The sequence below is a fragment of the Ramularia collo-cygni genome (genome assembly GCF_900074925.1).
Source record: "Ramularia collo-cygni strain URUG2 genome assembly, contig: RCC_scaffold03, whole genome shotgun sequence".
Classification (NCBI taxonomy): Eukaryota; Fungi; Ascomycota; class Dothideomycetes; order Mycosphaerellales; family Mycosphaerellaceae; genus Ramularia; species Ramularia collo-cygni.
Window position 1 is genome coordinate 1,408,246 of NW_019716257.1, and position 23,193 is coordinate 1,431,438.

General features: G+C 52.4%; 11 protein-coding genes; 3 read left to right on the top strand and 8 right to left on the bottom strand.

Annotated features, from left to right (window-relative positions):
• The window catches only part of RCC_02902 (uncharacterized protein), a gene marked incomplete at both ends in the record, with an annotated part of 1,354 nt that extends 1,148 nt beyond the window's left edge, over positions 1–206 (bottom strand). Inside the window, one exon of the mRNA XM_023768195.1 lies at positions 20–206. Within this exon, the coding sequence (XP_023623963.1) occupies positions 20–206 (187 nt within the window).
• A 450-nt stretch (positions 207–656) lies between these two features.
• Positions 657–3,161, bottom strand: RCC_02903 (related to phenol 2-monooxygenase; the record flags this gene model as incomplete). XM_023768196.1 has 11 exons in its annotated part: positions 657–822; positions 885–989; positions 1,089–1,157; positions 1,229–1,528; positions 1,630–1,739; positions 1,794–1,840; positions 1,895–2,003; positions 2,057–2,187; positions 2,253–2,673; positions 2,741–2,835; positions 2,903–3,161. The coding sequence occupies 11 exons, from the start codon at positions 3,159–3,161 to the stop codon at positions 657–659; spliced, it is 1,812 nt and encodes a 603-aa protein (XP_023623964.1).
• A 334-nt stretch (positions 3,162–3,495) lies between these two features.
• On the bottom strand, positions 3,496–4,645 carry RCC_02904 (probable alcohol dehydrogenase homolog Bli-4; the record flags this gene model as incomplete). XM_023768197.1 has 3 exons in its annotated part: positions 3,496–3,663; positions 3,719–4,437; positions 4,492–4,645. The coding sequence occupies 3 exons, from the start codon at positions 4,643–4,645 to the stop codon at positions 3,496–3,498; spliced, it is 1,041 nt and encodes a 346-aa protein (XP_023623965.1).
• Positions 4,646–5,386: 741 nt separating this feature from the next.
• Positions 5,387–6,797, top strand: RCC_02905 (related to threonine aldolase; the record flags this gene model as incomplete). XM_023768198.1 has 4 exons in its annotated part: positions 5,387–5,504; positions 5,561–5,725; positions 5,846–5,919; positions 5,973–6,797. 4 exons carry the CDS (start codon positions 5,387–5,389, stop codon positions 6,795–6,797), a joined length of 1,182 nt encoding a protein of 393 aa, XP_023623966.1.
• Positions 6,798–7,049: 252 nt separating this feature from the next.
• RCC_02906 (related to cytoplasmic dynein intermediate chain) lies at positions 7,050–9,047 on the bottom strand (the record flags this gene model as incomplete). Its single annotated transcript, XM_023768199.1, has 1 exon — positions 7,050–9,047. The coding sequence occupies one exon, from the start codon at positions 9,045–9,047 to the stop codon at positions 7,050–7,052; it is 1,998 nt and encodes a 665-aa protein (XP_023623967.1).
• Positions 9,048–9,298: 251 nt separating this feature from the next.
• RCC_02907 (related to F1F0-ATP synthase subunit E) lies at positions 9,299–9,911 on the top strand (the record flags this gene model as incomplete). XM_023768200.1 has 4 exons in its annotated part: positions 9,299–9,319; positions 9,413–9,590; positions 9,740–9,801; positions 9,900–9,911. The coding sequence occupies 4 exons, from the start codon at positions 9,299–9,301 to the stop codon at positions 9,909–9,911; spliced, it is 273 nt and encodes a 90-aa protein (XP_023623968.1).
• Positions 9,912–10,344: 433 nt separating this feature from the next.
• RCC_02908 (related to AMP deaminase 3) lies at positions 10,345–13,623 on the bottom strand (the record flags this gene model as incomplete). Its single annotated transcript, XM_023768201.1, has 1 exon — positions 10,345–13,623. The coding sequence occupies one exon, from the start codon at positions 13,621–13,623 to the stop codon at positions 10,345–10,347; it is 3,279 nt and encodes a 1,092-aa protein (XP_023623969.1).
• A 1,024-nt stretch (positions 13,624–14,647) lies between these two features.
• On the top strand, positions 14,648–17,673 carry RCC_02909 (uncharacterized protein; the record flags this gene model as incomplete). XM_023768202.1 has 2 exons in its annotated part: positions 14,648–15,008; positions 15,056–17,673. 2 exons carry the CDS (start codon positions 14,648–14,650, stop codon positions 17,671–17,673), a joined length of 2,979 nt encoding a protein of 992 aa, XP_023623970.1.
• Positions 17,674–18,049: 376 nt separating this feature from the next.
• Positions 18,050–18,900, bottom strand: RCC_02910 (related to peroxisomal membrane protein 4; the record flags this gene model as incomplete). XM_023768203.1 has 3 exons in its annotated part: positions 18,050–18,107; positions 18,196–18,806; positions 18,877–18,900. 3 exons carry the CDS (start codon positions 18,898–18,900, stop codon positions 18,050–18,052), a joined length of 693 nt encoding a protein of 230 aa, XP_023623971.1.
• A 778-nt stretch (positions 18,901–19,678) lies between these two features.
• Positions 19,679–21,343, bottom strand: RCC_02911 (uncharacterized protein; the record flags this gene model as incomplete). XM_023768204.1 has 4 exons in its annotated part: positions 19,679–20,264; positions 20,312–20,581; positions 20,634–21,262; positions 21,314–21,343. 4 exons carry the CDS (start codon positions 21,341–21,343, stop codon positions 19,679–19,681), a joined length of 1,515 nt encoding a protein of 504 aa, XP_023623972.1.
• A 1,170-nt stretch (positions 21,344–22,513) lies between these two features.
• RCC_02912 (related to benzodiazepine receptor, peripheral-type) lies at positions 22,514–23,127 on the bottom strand (the record flags this gene model as incomplete). XM_023768205.1 has 2 exons in its annotated part: positions 22,514–22,854; positions 22,908–23,127. 2 exons carry the CDS (start codon positions 23,125–23,127, stop codon positions 22,514–22,516), a joined length of 561 nt encoding a protein of 186 aa, XP_023623973.1.
• Positions 23,128–23,193: the final 66 nt, after the last annotated feature.

The window sequence follows — 23,193 nt, forward strand, 5'->3', positions numbered from 1 at the left end:
GAGCGGGCTCGATCTTGGCCTCTTCCACCGCCATCGTCTCCTTTGCGGTAGTAGGATGAACGATGCCTGCTCGGGGAGCGGGATCGATCTCGGTCTCTTCCACCGCCACTATCTCCTCTACGGTAGTGGGGTGAACGATGCCAAGACGCTGGCCCAATGCTGGAATTTGAAATCATCATATACGTTGTGAAAGTTGCAACGACCATCCCATTACGAGCTTCAGTGGTTTAGTGGTAAAATTAGCCGTTGCCATAGGCTGAGTCGGCTAGCCCCGTGGTATGTTGCTTCGTAACGATCCTGTGGTCAAGATTTAAATCTAATAATGATTACAGTTCGATTCACGGCTGATGCAAAAACACCAATCACTGGTATCAATTGCGGTTGAGTTGGGTTAGATTCCCAAGCTTACAGCTCCATCTTTTTGCCCTTTCTGAAGCAGTCATCAACTTGCGACAATGCTTGTAGAAGGTAATGGCCTTGATATCTTTTTTGTATTTTTTTTGTCATTCACTCATTCTGCCCCCTTTTTGGGTCGTTCTTGCCATTCGAGTATTATTTGGTGTATCGATGTCTCAACTGATCTGGAAGGGTTGGATCCAGGCATATTGATAGTCAGAGGTTCTCTACTGCTTCTCCAATACAGCCTCCATGGCCAATCAGTTTGCCCGCCCAAGTACCGAACCGAGTACTCGCAGGAGAGCTGCCTGGCAATCTTCGCGCATGGTCATGCTTCTCCAACAAACCGTTCGATCTGGACGAACCAAGACGCAGCCGTCCTCTTCAATCTCTCTCCGTCTCTCCCAATCCCCATACACGTCCTCCCTGCAAAAAAATGGTCAGTGAATGTGGAAGACTGTCTTGATTTGCCAGAAATGATGATTTACCAATCTTGCTTCCACCCAATGCTGTATGAGTTGATGGTGATACCCAGACTTCGACTTGTCTCGGCGGCTGCGTCCTTCCAAGACTGGCCTCCGACGCCCGTGAGCCTGGATTCAAAGACAAAAGAGTCAGCGCTGCATGGAGATGACGTGACATAGACTAGCCAGAGTCGGAGCTGAAAGCCCTCCGACATTGTCTCGACTTACAGACAGAAAGCACCATGCCCAGCCAAATCGATTGTGCTAATCGGTTGTTCAGGACATCTCTTATTAAGCCTGGGGAAAAGACCCAAATTAGCGCAATCCCCGAAGATAGGGGCTGTACTGTTTATTTTTTTGAGGCGTACCATGCATGTGGCAGTCTTGAGCCAGGATATGTAGTAATGTCATGGTACAGAACAGGATCCTCTGGTGGAGCTCTCTGAGGCAGCGCTTCGTCTTTCTTGTATACGGCGCTTGATTCGTATCGCTGACCCATTTCAATCCCAATGCCACCAAATTCGTGCGCACAGTATGCAATGGCCWCGTTCAAACGCTTTCTTCGCGCCTTGCCTGCTTCCGTCGGGGCTGAAAGCTCGGCGTGCTCGCGTTTGCGCTGCTCGACGTCCTTGGAGAGAGCACCGAGCGCTGACCAGACTGGTCCATGGCTAATCATGAGAATAACAGTATCAGCATGGTCCAAGATCTGACGGTTGACAGACTGTGGAGGCTTTGAAAGGAACCGTTTCCTATCTTGCTATACACTTACTCGCGAAGACCTTGGTTTGCTCGCGCGATCACACCGGCTCCAATGGGTTGACGTTCGGCGGAGAATGAATCCAGCAAAGTCGGGTCGGCTTGGCCGCGCTCTACATAAGCCTGAGGCCAGTGTTAGTATTTCATGAAAATGAGAGAACGTATGGAGGAGCTCACAAGCTTCCACGCTAGGTTGAAGGCATCTTGCACGCAAGTGTTGCTCCCTGGATCATTCATCAGCCTTGCGCCTTGTCTTTTTCAAAAGTAGAAAGACCCACCAAGCCCATTGAACGGAGGATGACGATGTACAGCATCTCCGAGGCAGTACACGTTACCATCCGAATATCTCTCGGCCACAATCTCATTAATGTACCACTTGGAAACGTCCTGCGATTCGTCAGAAACTCTGCTGGTCGAAAGGAGAGAGTGCTTTCGCGTGCTTTGATTTTAATGTCAATAGAGTCGTCACCAACAAACTCTCGCAGGCGTTTCAAGTATTCCTCGTTGCTTGGGCGTACTCGGAGGTCTTCAAATCCTGGTTCAGGGAGTATGATGAACATGAACTCATGCCCTGAATAGGAACATGGAAAACATCAGCAAGTGTTCAAATCTTCGATCAGTGGTTGGTTGCCTTACATGGTTTCACCATCCTCAAAACGCACGCCCAACCCCAAGGTGGATGCTCCATCTCCGGCGTAACGATATAATGAAGATTTCCCACTCGAGTCTTCAAATACTTGGTCAAGTCCACCTCAGCAAGAACGTTAATAGCAAGACCTTGGCCCGGCTTTTTCAGCAATGGCATATCCAGCTGCTTCATGATTTGGCTCCGGGCGCCATCGCAGCCGATCAAGTACTTTGATTCAATGGTATAGCATTGCCCGGTGAGATTGTCTTTTAAAGTGGACGTGATGATACCAGTGGGCGAATCTCTCTTGAATTCGATCAAGGAGGTATCGAAACGTACGGTCCACTTATTTGCCAGAGCGTGTCGAACTAGGATTGGCTCGAGGAGTGTCTGTGGCAAATCGACGTGACGGCAAGGTGATGCGGCATCCTGGAATTTTGATGAGCATGGTTGATATATGCCTCGATAATGGAATGATATTGTGTCAGGCACGTACATAGTCACCTTTTCTGTCAGGTTGATTACCCCAACTGTAAATCCGAGCATATTCTTCTCCAGCTATGTCGTGGCACCAACGGGTATGCTGCATGCCTGTAATACAGGTAAGCCAATCGAGAGAAAAAAACAAAACATCAAAGACTTGGGATGTTACACTGACAGTCTCCAGGAGTGGCGTTTCTCTTTGCTTCGTCTTCGAGACCGATATCTCTCAGACATTCAAGCGCAGCGGCATTCGTGATGTGAGCACGAGGTTCTTTGGCTGTTCCTGAAGCGGCGGAAATAACAATGCCAGTCAGGCCATATGATGCCAGGAAGCTGGCAAGTGAAGCACCTGCAGGACCTGCTCCTACGATCAAGAAGCTCGTCTGAACGGCTGCAGGTACATTTGAGCCTTGCGTTGTGTCATTCGCCATCATTGCTGATACTTTGACCTAAAACCTCTGCGAAACGAAGTCGATACACTTTGATATTGATTCTGGACGTGGTTTCTCTTCTCTCACCAAGATTTAATCAACATTTTCCACCGATATGATGTCTGAGTTGTCGAATGTGGGCGTCATGTGGGTCAAGCTTTGCGGTGAGGAGGTGAGAGAGTGGGGCTTATGCTGGAGTTTAGTCGGCATTTCGAGTCCAGTTGCACAATATACTGGCCATTTCAGACACCCTGGTCTGTCTTTTGCTTTGAAATGACCGAGGAAGAATTAGTTACTGCATGGAACATGCATCAACTTTGCCGACAATATGCTTCTTCTAGTAATAACTCAAAGGTTGACTGTTCGTCTTCGCGGCTACAACCTCACTGGTCAACCTCATCAATTGCTCTCCCAGCTCGTCGTTTCGTGAGAGCTCGCTGCCTGGCTMTGGGGCTGCTGGAGGGCAGATGTACTCGCCAGACTTGTGCGTAACAGTGGCAGCATACTAGGCAAAGATGTCAGCACTGAAACAATGCATTGATAGGGCGGGCTATGCTTACCAATGTCGAGAGCGCGCCGTCAAATTGGTTCTTCTTAAAAGGCTTCGCCAAGACGCTCATGCCGTAGCCAGCGAGTGGATATGGCTCGTGAATGTCATTTTGACTCATGTCTGTGTCCACAACACCAGGGTGTGTTGCATTCGCCAATATCCTTGGGTAGTCCTTGCTTAGGTGTCGTGCAAGCCATCTGCTATAGAGGATGACCGCCAATTTAGAGCGGCCATAATGGAGTGCAGGACCCAGTGCTGCGCCAAGATCTGTGTTGAGTTCGTCCAAGCTCGCGAATTTTGTATCGCTAGGCGATTGTTCGTGAAGGTTGGAAGATTGATTTGTGATTCTCACAACGTTGCCACTGTTTGCCGTTGACTTGAGCAAGTCGAGGAGGTGTGATGTCAATATCGCATGGCCGAACGTGTTGACTGCCATGTGTCTTTCCACCCCGTAATCATTCAACTCGTATGTCATGATGCCGCGTCCGGCATTGTTGATCAGAATATCCAGGCGGTCTGTAGCGTTGGTGATCTCCTTTGCAGCGGCCGCGATCTTGTTCCAGTCTCCCAAATCACACATGATCCACGATGTTCTCGAAGCCTTTTCCTCCCCGAGTTCCTCTTGCACGGCCGCCTTTGCTTTATCAACAACCTCTTGCGAGTTTGACAGAATGAAGATCTTCGATATATTTTTGGTGAGGAGGGTATGGGTAGCTCCATAGCCAATGCCTTTTGACGTGTATTAGCGATCGTGCCTCGAGAAGAACCCGCGGTGGCATATACCAGCACTTCCACCTGTGACCACCGCTACCTTGCCGGTCTGGTCAGGCACATCGTCCAAGGTGAATTTCGTCCCCGGCGGCGCGGCAGCTTGGGCGATTGCTCCACCCAGATTCTGCGAGATTGTCGAGCGAGCTGCGTCAACAATAGAAGACATTTTGCGCCGTGAAGAGTAGAGGGAATGATTTGAAAGAAGTTGAATGGGAAATGTACGGGAGGCTCTCAAGCAAGAAAACATTGACCTTTTTTGCCGCAGAGACCTTCAACAGCAGAACTGTGGATTTCATATAACGAGCTTCCTGGGATGTGATGTCAGACTGACCTGTCCTGTCTCTGTCCCTGTCCCTACCACTCGCACGACAGACAGTCATGTCGAATGAAATGGRATGTAGCGGTCATCTTGACGTCTTGACACACGAGACAAGGGGTGCAGTCCGGACATCATGCAAAGGGACCGATCTGATCTCTGCGTCTCGCGGAAAAAGCTGCGAGTGTGCCTGCCAGTCCTTGATGTTCTTTCTTGATGAGGACTATAGTTATGTCATCAAAGAGGTTGATGTGAACTTCAGCAGAGGAAGAGTAATGGAGGTACGCGCCTATTTTGAATTTAGTTTAGGCTAGGACTGCCACCGGGCCGGTGCTCAAAAGTAAAGTCGGGATTTCACTCCAACCTCACTCCGGTTCGCAACGGTTCAAGCTCGAAACTTCGCCGCATCCTCAAGACTTTTGCCATTGGAACCTACGCCCTTTTGTCAAAAAAAAAAAAGGGCGTGAAAAACAACAACATCCGATGCTTTCGAGGTCCCGGTTGGTACCCAGAATAAGTACGAACCGGCTTCTTTTCAATAATACATCCTTGCATTTCCTAGCCCACGTTCCTTCACGCAACAACAGCAGCATGCCTGTGGCAATGAACACGGAGCGTATCAAGGCCGAAGCGAATCATGCCACCAATGGCTCGGGAGTTGCTGTCAATAATTGGTCGACGCCCGGGCAATCAGCATTCGATTTCCGTAGTATGTATTCCCATATCATGTGGCAATTGGAAACAAGTTGTTGATTGATAGGACAGGCGATACCATCACAACACCCACAACCCGTATGCTCGAGGCAATCTCAGCGACGACTCTTCTCGACGATGTAATGCAGGAAGATCCGACCACCACGAACCTGGAGTCATTCCTTGCTGAGCTCACGGGAAAGGAGGCTGGTCTTCTGGTCATGAGCGGCACCATGGGTAAGTCGATTGCATGGTTATGTTTGGTTCCCGAAGCAATACAACCCAGAAGGCCAGATTAATGCCTGTCTTCTGTTCTGTGCCGTATCTCGAAAACAGTTTTGCTGACTTGTATTGCAGGCAACCAGGTCGCTATCCGTTCCCACCTTCAAGGGCCCCCACATAGCATTGTTGCAGATGGCAAAAGCCACATTGTAAGCTGAGCCCGTCCCATACTAATGATGAAAGACTAATCTCAACCTTGCAGTTTGACTGGGAAGCCGGCGGAGTAGCATCCCTCTGCGGCGCCATGGTGAAACCCGCGACAGCAAGCAACGGCAAATACATAACACTCGAAGACGTAAAGAAAGTCGCCGATCTGAGAGACGACATTCATGGCTGCCCGACCAAACTCATAAGTCTGGAGAACACTATCGCTGGAGTGATTGTACCCCTCGCAGAATGCCAGAGAATCTCAGCTTGGGCACGGGAGAGGGGCTTAATCATGCATCTGGATGGAGCACGGATATGGGAGGCCGTAGCAGCCGGTTCTGGGTCGCTCAAAGACTACTGTGCGTGCTTTGATAGCATCTCTCTTTGCTTTTCCAAGGGCTTGGGAGCTCCCATTGGAAGTGTGATAGTCGGCACGCAAGCCTTCCGTGAGAAGTCGCGCTGGGTGAGGAAGTCCATTGGGGGAGGGATCCGTATGGCGGGCGTCATAACTTCTGCTGCGCGGGTCGCCGTGGAGGATACCTTCCTGGGAGGCAAGCTAGTTGCTTGTCATGAACGTGCCAAGCAGATTGCGGAGCTTTGGCAAGGCTATGGAGGCAAGCTGACCAATGCAACCGAGACAAACATGGTTTGGTTCGATCTTGAAGCTGCGAATGTCAGTGTGGAGAAGTTCATCGAGCTTGGGCAGAAGGCTGGTGTGAGGGTATGGGGTGGAAGGTTGGTTGTGCACTATCAAATCGGAGATGAGGCGGTGCGAAGATTGGAGCTCTTGATGCAGGCTGTTTTCCAAGGCAAGGAGCTGAACGGGACCGTGGAACACGATCCCAAGGAACTGAGAGCCGCTACTACGCTCTATGGTTAGAGCTTTTGAGGCGGAGCATGATGAGCAGTCAATCCCTGAATAGAAGAAGGATCTCGATGAACAGCTCAAGGGAACCGTAACAGGTGAAGTAAGCAAAGAAGTCCTGCCCGTTGACGTAATGCCACAGCAAAGCTGAGTTGTGAGGGGAATCGTAAATGCTCCCTTCTGCTCCCTCGCCTGGCGCTTGATGATTGGGTATCTACCGCGAAAACAACAAATGGCAAAATGCACACCATCAATGCGAAGCAAGTTTCAACCTTGGAAGCTCTGCTTTCCAACCCACTTCTTGACTTTGGCCCCAACCCAAGCCTCATTCTTGGTGTCCACTCCGCCCAACTCACTGCCAACCTCGAAGACCGTTGTAACCCCATCCAAACCACCCACAGCGACATGCCGTCCTTGGTTCTTCTCCCAGGCCAGTTTATTGAGACTTTTCAAGGAGTAGATGTCTTTCTCGACATGGCTTGGTCGCGCACCTCCCACGGGCACTTCGGAAGAAGCATTGATATCATAGATGYCGAACCGTCCACCGCCATCCACGCACCCGAAAATACCAGGTTTCGTGGGACTCCATTTAACGTCGTACACACTGTCTTCTCGTTGAATTTCTAGTAAAGGCTTGACGACTTCGGCATGGCCAGATATCGTGCTTGCTGTGGAGCTCGGAGGGCGTGCTCGCCAGACCTTGACGGTCCAGTCGAGACCGCAGCTTACGAAGAGGTCTCCCAGGTCAACCTTGCCACGAGCCGGATGGAAATCTATCCCCGTGACAGGTGCATCGTGTCCGCGGTAGCTGGTACGAACGTCGACGCCTGACTTTGCACCAGCGCGATCGTAGCGATGAACCGGAAAGATGCCGCCTTGCTCGGTGCCGGTAAGAAAGTAGGTGGGATCACTGGCAGGGAAGGATATGCATGTGGGAGCAACGTCGTCTGTTTTGTAGGCGGATGGATTCGGAGCGTGTAGCTCGAGGTACTCTTGAGGTTGAGTGAGGATGTCGGTGCTCCATGCGCAAACTACGCCGTCTGTGCTCACAGATACCACCGAACTGGCGTTCTGGGTGCCAACTACAGATAGACTGTAGATTGGATGTGCGTGACCAGTGCGCCCGCCTGTGAGCGGAGTCYTCTGGACGGGCTCGCCTGTGCGTTGATTTCGAGCGCGTGTGTCCCACAGACAGAGCTGACCGCTGTAAGTTCCGCCAAGTATGAGCGAGGGATGATGTGGATGAAAGAGACAAGAAAGCAGGTCGGAAGTGGCGTGTAAAGAGTACTCGGGCCGTCCCTTGAGATGCATATTCCAAACATTCAGCAGACCAGGCGGCGTGTGCGGTGAGGACTGGGACTTGGTATAGGAGGTACACAACAGCTCGGGAAATTTGGGGCTGAAATCGATGTCACTGATCATTCGTTTCTTGCCCATGGAGTCGTGCAGATCAAACTGGGCCACTTCTTTCACGCGCCGGCCTCGTCGGCCCACGTATTCATCCTCGTCCTCAGCTTCCCGCGAGTGCAGGGCATAATCGGCCAGCACATCGTACTCCTCGTCCAGAGCACGCTCAATGACCTTGCTGCTGCGCTCCACAAAATCCAGAAAATCATTACTGTTGGTGACTGCATTGAGCTCTTCTGGTGCCAGGGCGCGGGCCGGGAAGCGCAGAGTGTCTGGGTTGGGGTCGGCGATTTCATGTAGCTGTAATTGTCGTAGTTCTTCCTCAATTTCCTGACGCAAGCGTTGCCGAATCTCCTCCTCATCTTCTAGCTGCTGCTCGCGCTGGCTTAGCCTGCGCCTCCGCCGTGAGGGACTACGCCCAGCGGCACCTTCACCCTCATCCGAATCACCCGCAGCCTGGTCCGTTGTCTGCACGCCCTTGCTATAGCTAATCACTTCGGGCTTCGCTTCGACGGGAATCTCGTAGACTGTCGTGAGGCCCGTGAGACTCAAATGCTGGGTTAAACCGCCTGCACCTTGCTGTTGCTGTTGCTGTTGCTGTTGCTGTTGTCGTGGAGGAGTGCTCGTATTGGCCGGCGGCTGTGGCGAGTCGGTATTCCGCGATGATGGCAAGTCGAGCGATGCTATCAGCTCTTCGACGTCTTCAATGCCTCTACTGCTGCGTGACGGCGACTGCGCTGCTATCTGGCCATTGATGCTGTGTCTGTTGTTGGCAAGCTCTCGATTGCGAGCTTTCAACTGTGCAAGTTTCGCACGTTTGGCAGCCAGATCCGCCTGGCGATCCTGATGTGTAGACATGGCGGGTGGAGAGTGGAGGATTGTTTGTAAAGGGAGAGGGAGGCATTAACGAATGTGAAGTTAGTTGTGCCTGTAGATCCAAAGACGGTAGCTTCCATCCGAACCTGGTCTGCCCTGGCATCTCAATCGCATCTTCAACTTCCTATCACCGCTCCACTCCACCCGAGCATTGTCCACACCACACCACGACTCTCGCCCAGCCGACCGCAAACCACACGTCGCATCATCAATTCCCTCCACACACCACCGCGATGGCCAGCACCGGTGTTAATGTTCGTCTATCCCTGCCCGTCGACCCGTCGCAGCGGCAGCAGCAGCCATTGACCGTGACCACCACACGCAATACTAACACAGCCACCTCGTAGGTCGTCCGATGGGGAGCTTTGGTCTTCGGTGTCTTCTACGGCTTCACACACCAGCAAGCCATCCACGCAAAGGACAAGCTAGCTGCATCCCAGCACGAATACGAACAGAAATCAAAGCTCATATCCGAGGCCAAGGCCAAGTTCGCCGAGAAGAACTCGCCTAGCAAGGGTGACGGCAGTAAGTCAGATCCCCAAAGAAATGGGTGGACGAGGAGGCGGGGACGGAACAAATATTAGGACGAGAGAAGATTGCCTTGCAGAGCTTTCCACAACGAGGAACGGACGTGAATTTACAAGTAGGAAAGCTGACAGTACCCTTTCTCCCAGTAATAACGAACCCCGAAGACCCCAAGTTCGATCTCGAGAAGTATTTCGAGAAGGTGGCCAAGGTAAGATGCTGAAGAACAGATGGCATACAGGGTCTCTCGAGCTGCGCTATGGCTCTGCCCGCATCGAGAATATCCCAGGCATCGCTAACTTTTAGAAGGAGAACCCGTAATTTTGCGATTTGCCGAGGGATGAAAAACATGAAATGAGTTGGCGGCGGCGCGGCACTGATAGAGCACCAATATGAAGGACTTCTAGGTCTGTCTATGCGCGGACTAGAGGAATGGACTTTCCGCAGTTCAGAAAAGCATTGTGGAGGAGGATACCCTTCTGCTGAGCGAAACTTTGTATATAACCATCCTGTACAACAACAGAACGCCCTCTGCGCCGTAGTGAGGATTCAATTGTGAGGCAGAAAAGTACCCCTAGTATATGCGGCAATGTACGGAGGAACTTGAGTTTGTCATTCGGCAACAGTTTCAAAACGATACYGCATAAATATGCACGCGAATGTCCGCCATTGCTACTTTTCAATCTACTTGCCATCTGTCAAGCTCTCTATCAGAGGTACCGTTCTGAACATATCAATCATGACCGAATCATCTTCATTCAGCATCACTCTCGGCAGCAGCCTCCTCGATCGTATTCTTCCTCTCCATTATCAGCCCATCCTCACCCACAGATCGGGACAGACTTCCAGTGCTCTGAAGCATAGCGTCATCGTCAGTCATCTTCACTATCGAGGACTTCCGTCTGCGATTGCTCATCAAGCCTGGAAACAGCTTCGGCTCTGACCCAAGCGTGCTGTCACCAAAAGCCGCGGCTGGCAACTCGGAAAAGCTGGTATCGTGGCCCGTCGACGAATTTGCAACAAGGGGAGAAGCACGCGCTGGGTCCCGTAGAGTGTGCACACGAGACAAATGTAGCGCATTGCCATCATGCTGACCTTGAGCCGAATCTGCTTGGGAGGATGTGCCCGGCATGCGTGCTGCCTGCACGTTGGCATGATATCCGCGTGGCGTGATGACGGCTGCGGGCTGACCTGAAGCGACACGATGGTTGCTCGTGTCAACACTCAGCGGATTGGTGGCGGAGGGGTGTGTTTGCATGCTGGCGGTTGGGCTAGCGGGGACCATCGAGGTGGATGTACGCTGGCCACCACTATCGAGATTGCCAATACTCAGACGGCCTTGCCCAGGTGCATTGGTATAACGATCAATCATGGCCAATTCCTGCAACCACGTTTCGTGGCGGAATGCCTCTCGGATGTTGGGGACATTGACCTTGGCCATGTCATTGCCCGCCACGCCAGGGTGGTGATAGTTGTTGCCCAACCACCTCTGTTTCATGACATGCTCAAAGCCGGATTGAATGACAGACTGCTTAGCCAGCTCGCACATGTCGACAGCCGATAGTTTGTAGATTTGCGCCGCGACAGCATACTCCTCAATCAATGGCTCTTTTGTGAAGGCAAATTGGAGTGGATCGTCAGTAGACAAGCTGACGTTGAGTCCGCGGCGAAAGTATTGCAAGAATGGATTGCGTTCGTAGGCGAGGAACAGAGCGTWGTTACTCAGCGGACTCATGGCCACACCAATCTGCTCCAGGTAGAAAATGTATTGCAGCAGAGGTACTTTGCGTAGAAGGAGGCCGTGGCTGATGCTGTGGCAGCACAGAACGGCAGCAGCCAAGTGATCCGTATCACCCGCTTCACCGCAATGTGGACGCAGCACGAAAGTGTTGAAGCCTCGCTGTTTACGCCAGACATTGAGTGAGGCAATGTTGGCGAAGAGATAGTAGATCCAGTAGCTGTAGGGTGGATTTTGCTTGGTATTCCAATCCTTTGGCAGAGGAAACTTGCGGTAGATGCGACGTTCACTCTTGCTCTCGTCGTCTACAGAATCAAAGCCAATGACTCTTTGCAAGAAGATGTGGAGCTTGGGGTGGCTGCTAGGGTCCTGCGTGACCTCAAAAAGTGGCTGGAAAACGTTCTTGACAACTTCATCATAGCTCTCCATCAGACCAGACGCTTTGTAGACATCGAACAGTCGGGGTACCTGTATGAGCCATCGCACATTTGGCGAATAGAGCTTGTTGTCAACAACCCAAGCAGCAAGCTTGTCCCATTCATCCAGACTACGTCCATAGATGCTGATACGCCACTCCACCATTTGGTACTTACTACTTTCAAGATCAGCGATGACTTCCTTAGTTATCTCTGCCAAGTAGCGTCCTTTGATGTCGTTGTCCGTTTTCAAGAAGATGGTTCGCAATCTACTTTCGCCGACTGGGTTGTACTTGAGGTTGAATTTGTCGAAGCGATGAAAGGAGTCCGTGTGTGCGTGCATGTCTAGCGTGTCGATGCTGAGATCGTACGCTGTCAAGTTGATACTTTCGAAGACTTCCTTCAACGTGAGATTCTTGCCGTCTCGGAACAGAACCACCTCATCGGGCGACTTCTTCATTTTGCTTTTGATGAAGCGGAGCAAATGCTTTTGATTCATACACGCTGAATGGTGTACGTGAGTGTCGACTTTTCGTACATTGTAAAAGTCACGATGAGGTACTGCTTTGGTGTCCGCAATCTCCTGATATTCGTTCAGGAGGACGTACAAATTGAACTTGCCTTCCAGATACTGCAGTCGGCGGTACGCAAACGATTTACTGGGGCCATCGGAACTGATTCCGAGAATACAATCGAGATCCATGTAGTACTCTCGGATGTCTGGAATGTGCAAGATGGGCTCGCCTAGCTCAGCGGAGGTCGATGTCTCGTAGACCTGATACACGCCGCCCTCATCAAGCTGGAAAGTCATTTCGGAAGCCTCGGGCAGAGGGAAGCACTCTTCGTAGTCAAAGTCCTCCCCGATGTCCTGACCCATCTTGCGTTGTGGTTTCTTAGGCAGCGTCTGGGAAGAGGAAGGAGTCTTTTCAGTGGGACTGTCATCACCAACCGCATTCTTGCGCTCCTTGTTCTCATGCCACACTGGGTTAGGGGGTGGAGGGTAGATTCCCCATCCCGGATCGTCACGAGGATTATCAGCTGGGCCCTGCAGCGACAGACGCATGTACTTGTGACGTAAATCGAGAATCTTTTGAACGTTGGAGTAGATGGCGTGCAACTCAGTCGTCACGGTTGAGTCGCGGGCTGAATCAATACCAACACCTGCGCCGGCACCGTGGACACCCTCCTGTTCGAGAAGTGGCTTAGACTCGTGCGGCAGATCCGGATGGGCCGAGTGCGATTGGGCTCGTTTGTCTGCCAGAAGATCTTCCCGGGCGTGGGCAGGGAGGGCGCTGATGCCATTGTAGCCTTCGAATCGACCGATACTGGGTGACTGTATTGTGGAACTGTCCGGATGCTTGTTGGGATCACTCAAGCCAACGGGCAATGCAGACCTGAAACCTGAGTCTTTAAAGCTGGGAGCGCTCTGCTTGCTCCGTAGGCTGCCCGTCCGACCGACTTGCGCATCGCCGGCAACTTGCGAGGAAAAAGTCCTAGCTCTCATCACCGGGCTAGTGTTCATGGGGCTTGCGATGAGGGTCTGGTCGTCCATGGTGCTTTGGCGCTGTTGCTGGAAGAATTGTTTAGCTTCAACATGCGACATTTGTTTCTCCAGCGTGTAGTTGTAGTGTGTGGTGCGGCGTTGCTTGTCTCGAGGCAGCATTCCCTGCGGCTCTGGCTCTTCCGCCGCGGACTCTGCCAGCTCGACAGCCTCTTTGCTCGCGTCCAGGTCCTTGGATGCTCTGCGCATCAGACCCGACGATTCGTGCTCGACCATTTCCTCCTCGCTGCCCAACGAGCCGGCGTCCAGCTCATCTTCGCTATCATCCGACTCTTCGCCATGCACGATCGAGTGCGAGAGCGTCGCGCTTCGCTGCATCTCGAGTGTCACAAGTGTCACCTGCGGCCGTCGTCCTCAACCAAAAGCGGTCCTGTCAGTCGTTTCGGAAAGTCAGTTGCTGCGGTGGTCCAAGCGGTGCGGAGGGAAACCAATTGGTAGGAGGAGCCTAGGTCATGGGTTGAAGGTGATGGGGAGGGACAGCGAAGAGAATGTTTCATGACACATCGATCTGGCAGGCAGGGTAGAGGCATGTAACCTAACGTAGCTTCAGCTTTTCCTGATGCCATGCCAAGGACATGTCAAAGAAAGCGGCGTTTGTGCTGTTGTCATGACTGGCAGTAGCAGAGACCTACAAGATGCCTGCGAGAGGCTTCGTGAGTTCGCTTGAATACCATCGAGTCTGCCCAGGCCCAAGCATGTTAGCGGAAACACATGTGATGCGGATGAATCGAGGCAAGGAGATACTCCGGGAGTAGCTCGATATTGTCTTCGGCAAAGAATGGCTCCAAAGTTCCACCAAGGCACATACTTTACCGGTCTCCTTTTAACCTCACCTCATCTCACTCCGCCTCGCTACAGGTGATTGATGAGGGCGGTCGTCGCAATGACGTGCTCATGCGCCTGGAAGCTACAACTTCCGACTCCTCGTGCATTGGTGAGCTTCTCTGGTCGCCTCGCTGTACGCTCTGCACTAGAATTCCAAGTGCAGTACCGCCTCTCTACACAGTGTGCTCCCTTCCCTACAGCTCGACTGCGGCTCAAATCTAGAGCTTCCTGCAACCCGCCATGCTTTTTCAACTCTCTTAAGGAGTGAATCGGTGCTTGAAGAGCAATCGTTTTTCGCACGATGACCGTCCAAAAAGGTAGACTACGCGCTCAACTTAAGCATCAAATTCTTCYTTGCTCTCGTCAACCTAGACGGAATCCCATGTTTTTTGATGTTGTTGCTTCCTCTGACCTCATCCCCATAACAACTTTCTGCAGCAGTCGAAAACAACACCTTCCACAATTCGGTGTCATCATCAACAACCACATTCCCCATGAGCCGCGCACCGCAACATTCATGCCTACACTCAAACAGATAACCTGTGCCATCGAGCTGGGCCCAGGCAACACTCGGCTCAAGGAATATGGCCACAAGATCACAGATGGCGCCGTGGAGGCGTACATTGTCGCACCGGACAGCGAGATCCCATTCCACGTGCACATCACGTCCGAAGGCTACATCGCACCAGGGCTTTCGGCGTATGTGTTCATGGACGGAGAATATCAATGCAACAGAAATCGCCTGCGCCTGCGGTTGCCCGAGGACGGCGTGAGTACGGACGAGTATCAGATCGACCTCAAGTTGCGGCAGAAAGAGGAGAAGACATCAGATGGCACCTTCATTGCCCGGGATTGGACCTTCACGCCACTCGGAACCGGTAAGTCAACCATCGCGTGCCGACTTGTGCTTCACTGACAAATGTAGGTATCGCCGACAAGGCGCCAAACTTGAAGAACTTCAAGGACAATGTGGGTACCATCGAGGTGGTGATTCTACGCTGCAAGGATGGTGGCGGTAAGGAACTCTCCACGGACCCAGCTCAGGCGACTGTCTCGAGGAATCCATCCTACGCCGTGCGGGCCCCGTCGGCGCGTGCACCCTCGGTGCGCGCACCCTCAGTGCGTGTGACCCCGACACGTGCGCCCTCCACCGTCAAGTCTTCAAACAAGAGTCTCCTTGGTGGCATGATGGACATCTTCGACGGCGCCGGCGATGAACCAGGATACTACAAACAATACAGGCCGAGGAACATTGTCGGCCAAGAGCATCTACCTGGTCACAAGTGGGACACCTCTTCGGGACAGTACCGTTACTCCAACGACCAGGATCCATTTGTCGATCAACGCGAGCAGGCTGACAGCCGTTATGCCGGCTCGTTYTCTGCCGATCGCTATCGTCCAGAGACCTACACGGTTGGAGGTGGATTCAGCTACCAGGAGTCAGTGTGGTCACAAGATGAGCCTACAGAGAAGCCAAAAGTCTTTGTGCCCCAGACCTCACCCGGATATGACTTCAATGCGCGACGCCGCAAGCCTCCCCGGAGAGACACGGTAGAGCATACAAAGTCAACATATGATTTTTCACGGAGTCGAAAGCAKAATGTTGAACACAGGCATCAGCATACACAACGGACCGCCCCGCGGTCTCAGCAAACCTCCGAGCATTCTGCCCAACCGGAGGATACTCCCGAGCAACACGCGCAGCCCGAGCAGAAGGGCAGTGGACTTGCATTTGTGGAAGAGGCAGGCCAGCTGATAAAGCAAGAAGTGCATCGCTTTAATTTCGAAGTTGATAAGTACGCTGCTCTCAAGGAGGATGCTAAGAGGTACAGCAATCGCAGAGTGATCTATCTCGAGATAATCAAGGCCTCACACCGCAAGTACGGAGAGATTGTGGAGATTATGAAAGATCTGGGACACCTGTATGGAATTGTGAAGCAGACCATGGACGATATGGATCGGGAAACATGGAGACGGGCCTCTGACCTTCTCTATGACATGGAACTTTATCCGCCACCAGCGTTTGAGGTCGAGCCGCCTCAAGGATATGATGAGGAGGGAAGACCGGAAGCCCCGCCATCTCTCGCTGGAGCAAAGGAAGATCCTGACGCCGGATGGGGTTTCGAGCAAGTTGGTGAAGGTACCGCTGGTGAGAAGCCCCATGTTCAGGGGCTTCGTCAAGTCTGGGAGGACTCCAGCCCGAGCAAGAAGGAGGGTTCAAAAGCTTCCTGGGGTGGCTCGAAGGACAGAAAAAAGGAAAAGTCTACAACGGAATGGGCTCAGCCAGACCCCGTGCCCGTCAAGGAGGACTCAGGGTGGGGCAACGACAACGGTAAGGACTCCAAGGGCAAGTCGACTTCTGGACAGACTACTACTAGCGACAAGATGCCGGGAGCATGGGACGACACTGACGACAACAAGGCAGGCAATGACGGTTGGGGAAACATAGAGGAGGCAGCCAAAAAGAAGAAAAAGGAAGACGGGAGAACGGCTCCTGCCTGGGATAATGCTGAAACCCCCAAGGCTAAGAGCGGAAAAGCTGATCAGGGTTGGGGCGGTGATGCTGGCAGGAAGCCACGAGATGGCAGCCGACATGGGCGCACCTCACAGGCTCCCACTCATCGCACCGGACCCGCGAACGATGGTGCCAGGTCGGACTATTATACCCTCGGTGATCCGCAGCCGAAGCCTGTGATCAAGCCCTACTGGAGCGAATGGACCTCGAAGCCGGTAACAGTCAAGCCAAAGGTGCAGCCGCGCGAGGTTTATGAGTACCCTGCTTTGCCATTGCCTGCGTTGCCAGGTGGCAAGGCAGACAAGGGTATCACCCAAGCCGTGCATGCGGGCAGAGGCGCGAACTATGCCCACAAGCTGTACCGACCGGAATACCTTGACACAATGTCGAAGCCATACGCCGTCTTCACTTTCAAGTACAGGAGCAAGGCGGCTCTGGAAGCCATTCTGAAACAGAAAATCTCCGACACCGAGATCCGCGAGGCTAGGGTGGAGGCGAAGAAGCATTCATTGCTGGGTAAATCAAAGGACGAGCTCGTTGAGGAGCTGATGAAGAGAACGAGCATCGCTGCTCAGTCGAAAGCACCGTCGAAGGCTGCGACCGGCAAGCATGATGATTGGGGCGCTACAAACGAGAAGGCTGCAAGTGTGAAGGGGTCATCCAGTCACAGAGTGTCGCAGTCAAAGTCCCAGGTGAATGATGCTTGGGATTCTAACAAGACGGTTCATCCGTCTGACTCTGTTAGCCAGTCTGGAGCCAAACAACCCAGTGGTACTGCCGGTCGGGGACATGGAGGAGGCACCAACGTGGACAACAGTTGGCCGAAGGAGTCAAGCCGGCGCGCGAATACCAATCCACCAGCGTCTAGACACTCTACCAAGGTAGGTGGCAACAGTGCAGATCAGTGGAATGAAGCTGGTTGGGGTCCGGCTGTCAAACCGCCGAGTGCTCACACCGCTGAACACTTTCCCGGCGCTGAGGTGACCGGCAAGACGTCCGGGAAAAAGGGATTCATTGGAAAGTGGTAGCTCTGATCTCACGAATCCATCTTGGTGCCTGAGGAACCATTGGGAACAAGGATGGAAGGACTTTGCAATGTCTAAAGATGTTCTATCAAGCTCCCCCCCCAAACTCCACTAAATCAGCCCCACAACCGCCTGCTCATTCCAAACGACCAGGCATACCCGGAAGAGTTGGCTGGGAGGAGCTTTGGAAGAAGCTGTCAAAGCTGTGCCAGTAATCCGCATTTGCAAAGCTGGAATTCGTGTCAGTGGCTGGTTTGATCTGGTACCGTGAAACTTCGTAAAAACGTATGTACACGCTCAAAGATTGCCAACGCCAGCGCTATGTCTTTCATCTTTCACAATGCTATCCATGCAATTCGTATGCCTCGTTCTTTCCCATTCACTTGTTGTGGAGGATAAGGGTCCGAGCCCCGTCCCACGATTCGCAGTTTTTATATCTTTGGTGCATGGGTCAGCCCTGGGTCAGTAGAGGGAATGTTGCTCCAGCTCTTTTGCAAAGCAGATGGAAAGAAAGTCGGCACTTACATGTAGTACATGCTGCTTCGCAGACTGTTTTGCAGTGTCTCGGGATAGCTCTCGAAGAGCCACATGACACTGGCCCAGCTCAAGCTAGCGAATGCAGGCCAGCTGTATTTCTGCACCATGGCAACTTGCTCAGGCGTGAGCTTCAAGATGCCAATTCCGCCATGTCCACCATAGTGGCTTCCCACAAGGCTATTGTCTCCGGGTGGTTGAATGGCCAATTTCGCAAGTGCAAGCAGCACGCGGGCGAAAATGTAAATGACAATCTGCTGATTGACACTGTTGGCTGATTGTCCAAAAACCCAGTATCCGCCGAATAGACCAGCRAGGAAATGGTGGGCACCAGTCTCCTTGCCTCCATTCGTATTGCGCAACGCCATCATGCTGCCTTTGTATAGCAATGCGAACCGGGCGAGGTTGCTGGCGTGCTGTCGCGTCGCGTTGAAGACCAGTCGTGTCTTTTCTCGTATTGTGCCCGAACGGAATAGGAAGATCATGACCAGGGCGTGCGGGAATCGCACTTTGGCTCCGTATACGGCACCATTGCGGATGGCTTTGACGAGCGTCAGAGGCGCCTTGTACTTGGGATCGAGGATGATCTTCTCGAGGGAGTCCTGCAGTAGTCACGCTGGTAAGCTCTTCTGCGCCTTGCTTCGAGTTTCGGTGTCTTGAAGCCTTCCTTACCTGCAACGCCTTGACGGTGCTCATGCTGGCGGTCTTGATGCTGTTATCTGCACACTGCGCTCATTGATTTGCTGAGCTTGCAGRCTTCTAGTGAACGACGGGAGCGGCCAGAAGATTAGTGCAGTGAACTGTCTCATGCCCATCTCTTTGCATACCACGCTTTCGTCCCGACTGCCGCGGCTCTCGCACGAGGTCACGTCGGCATGTGAAAGCGGCCCGTGCACGGTACGTCACACTCTTGCATAAAGGTCCGATGCACAGCATGAGCATGAGTCTGTGCATGTGAATAGGAGCTATACACATGTACATGCATTTCTCATTCAATAAAGGGACACACATTCAAGTTTATCTCTGTGCCAAAGGCATGTGCGCAGTGCAATGCACCAGCTGGAGTGCTGTTGATATCAGGGTATGTGAGGCCTACAGGGGTACGGACGCATTCAATCACCAGACACTTTTGCTACCAATGCTATCTACTTGACAATCCGCTTTCGACCTTCTCGTACACCAGCGACGAGGTAAAAATCGCGCTCAACGGCGGCTAGAATTAAAACGTATCGTGATCTCCCAAGTTCGCAACTTGCCCTCCAGACATATTTCCTGAACGACGACATTAGTACCGCGAAGGAAACCTGGCGACGGCAGAAAACATTTTATGCCGCCTGAACACTGCAAGTGGTGCTCAACCTGTCTCAGCTCTACTCTAACTCATAGCAAAATGCCAAAAGTGCTTCACCCAGCGTCTCAGTATATCACTTCAACCACTAGATCAGCCTTGTAGGCGGTGGCGTGCCACGTCATGTCATGATGCTGAGGAAACTCGGTGGCCGTGCGGGAAACCGTACTCATGGGTCGAGACCTTGWTGCAATCAGGGTGCTGGCAAGGATATGATGCGGGTTCCTTATAGTTCAGGTCTGGCTGTCCATAATCTGGGGCATGTCTTCGTGGCTGCTTAGTTTCCGAAACGCAGAAGGGATTGGCACTGTAGTCCAGGTTGTTTGCAGCTTCTGACAAGATGGTCAGTAACCTGTTGGGCTGGTTGCCATGATAGTTGGCTTCAGCTGCTTCGTTGATGTAATCCTCCACTTTCGGTCCACGGTAGCCAATTGGAAGCATTGACATGTTGCCGTACTGGTCAACTGTGTGACCCTGCATGCCGACGAGTGGTTGTTCGTTCGACATGGCAAGGCCAGACTCGGGTCCAAAGACCCCGCCAGATTCCGACTGAAAGGACGATTCGGCGCTCAGTCCAGGGGTTTTGATCAAATCGTACGTGTTCTCGTTCCGGCCAGCTTGTGAACTCTGGGCAGAGTGCATGTCGTCCCTAACGGATTTGGAATCAAGCTGCGTTGATCGGTCGTCCCCAGGTCGAAGCCTTCTTCTTGAGCTGCGTACTGTAAGCATAACTCCTCAAACGAGAAATGGTGAGCTTACGCCTCGATGAGAGTGCTCTCATGGTGATGAGGATGCTTGCGCTTGATGTGCGCCTTGAAATTATCCCTGCGTGGCCAGAACTTGGACGGGGCATCGGCCTCTGGTATGCAGGCGGCACAGATGTATCCAGCTGGTGATCCGACTGTTGGGAGGAGGTTGTGTACACTCTTACGGTGTCGTTGCAGGTCATTTTCAGTGGCGAAACCATCTTTGCGGGTGCAGTCCTGCTCGGTACACCGATAAGGCTTCGTGTGTGTGAGTGCGTGCTTCCTACAACGCGGTTAGCATTGGCCTATCAAGCATAGGAAATTGTAAAACGCACTTGGAGTCAGACAAGTTCCGCGGCTGGCGGCCGCACTGTAGACATTGTGTCAATGGTCTTTTGCATTTCCTCGCTTTCGCACCGTTGATCAGACGCCCATCCGAGACGGTGCTCTGATTTTCTGCACCACCAGTAGGAGATAATACCTCTGGCAATGGTTGGTAGTCCTGCTCCAATTCATGCATGTTCATGTTGTAGTGATTTGTGGCTGATTGCATCCCAGGCCACTGAGAAGTGTATGCAGAGTCCGCAGCATCAGAGTAGACGTCGTGCCTCAGCAAGGGTTCGGACTTCGCATACGGGCTACGAAGAAGAGTTGGACGGCGATAAGATTCGCGCCTAACGCGGTGTTGTTGTGGTCCAACCCATGGCGTGTTATGTGCAGGCTTGATAACATCTTGCACCTGCAACGTGTTCACCGCGCTTCGGGCGAGAAGATCAAAGCGTGAGAGGTCCAGAGAATCTTCTGCAGGAAGACTTGGACGGGCAAAGTAGCCTGGATCAGAGGCTCTGTGTGCATTATAATAAGATTGTGGTGGTATGGTGAATCCAGGAAAGCTTGGTCCACTTCTGTCGCTGTTCACGGTGCCAGTACCAGTACCCATGCCATTGTCATAGGCAGCATACTCCTGCGCGGAATCATTAGAAGACAGTCTCTCTGCCAACTAGACGGCACTCACATTAAAGTAGTTTGTGGCGAATGGATCCATTAGATGAAGGATCTGATATTCACGATCAGCCAAGTCAATCAGACAGGCAGCTGCGCTTCCGACGTGAGCTCGCGCACCAGATCGTCTCCACCAGAATGTGGCCGTAGATAGTGGCCGATTGAGATGTGGATCTGCTTTGCCAAAGCTCTGGACACTTGCAAGTCGTTTAGGGGAACCCCGAGCAATAAGCACGAGCAGTCCTTCTGTTTTGGTTCGTGCCTTTACCCTCTTGGGTGTCATAGATGGAGCCTCGACCGAGAGAAGATTCGCGTAGCACCTGATGGCTGAATCGTGATACAGTAGCAACAATAGACACACTCATCGATATGGGGTCTAAGGGAAAGAAGCGCGAGAGCAGACCGCATGATGCCGCCTTCATATGCACAAGGCTGAGGGCGACAGCGGCAGAATGAGGCTACATGACGCCCGCAACCGGTGAGTTCGCATCTGTACAATGTACCTCGCACAGTCCCCACTACGGCGCTGTCGTGCCACCTTGGAGATGTTTGCCTGGCTGAACTCGTTGTGTTCTCCACTTTTTACGGCCAGTCTATTGGCTGGAGGTATCTCCCCTCAGCGGCCTCAAGTTCCATGAAATATGGTAGTCGTCATGCTGCGCGTGTTCATCAAGATGGCATGTCGAGACTGCAGTACTTGCCACTTAGCATGGTCGTACAAGAGCCGACACATCCGTCTGAACTCTGTAACGACCGAGAGATCCGACGTCTGTGCGACCCAGGTGGACAGTGTTGCAGGTATAGCAGTTCCTGCAGACTGTCGAACTGCCGGAGATACCTCCAGCAGGTCAAAGGACGCGTCTACAGATGACAGGGCCGAGGGACCCTCTCGGTGCTCAATGCTTCGCAGAGTGCAACGAAGAACGGGCTTCACCTCCGAAACACAACGTGGTCTCGTGCATCGTCAGTGAGGCCACGCGCAGGAATCGTGGCATAATATCTGCCAACGTCTCGCGATTGTCATTTCACTTACTCAAATGGTAAGCCATGGCGGATTGTTCACATGTAAGCCATTGAGAGAGAAATCAACTCTTTAATTAGAAGGATTCTGTGGCCCACGGAAACCTGGCTGGGAACGCCACAAGCCATTCATAGTCCGTCCAGAATAGAGGGTAGTACCWGCGTCCACATCTCTTGGTCCCTGAGTGAAGCTCTATGCTGGTTTGACCTTCTGATCCGAAAAATCCCAACCGTTCAAATAGCCAGCACCATGACATAGGTAGTTGGCGAAAGTGAGCCATGCAAGGTAAGGGGCGAGGGTCCAAGCAGCACGTTCATCGATCTTTGCCCATACACTCGTCAAGTAGGCAGTCAAGCCCGTCAAGGCGACAATGTCAATCGAGGCAAGGATAGGCTTCTTCCATTTGAACCACAGTGGAGTCCATGCCCAGTTGAGGAGGAGCTGTATGGTATAGACTGTGGCAGCGTGCCTCGTAAGTGCAATCTTATCCGGATCGAAGCTGGCCATTCCGACAGTCCACGCGCGGTATGCGCCTAAAATGCGGACATCAATCAACGATCTCAGACAGAACATATGCTGTACTGACCGTAGCCCATTGCTCCATACAGAAAAGTCCAGGCGGGCCCAAATACCCATCCCGGCGGGTGAAATGGTGGCTGACGCATCGCATTGTAGCTGGCTTGAGTTTTCTTTGGGCTGATTGAGTAGCCGATCGCCGATCCGACAGCAACCGGCAACAAGATAGAGGCCGCTGGCTGCTCAAAGATGAACGCTGGCAGCGTCAAAGAAGGTATGTAAGTCGTCATTGTGGACAGTGTTGTTGGAGAGTGAAGTCAAACTTGTGGGTCGAAGTTGCTCTGGCTGCATTTGAC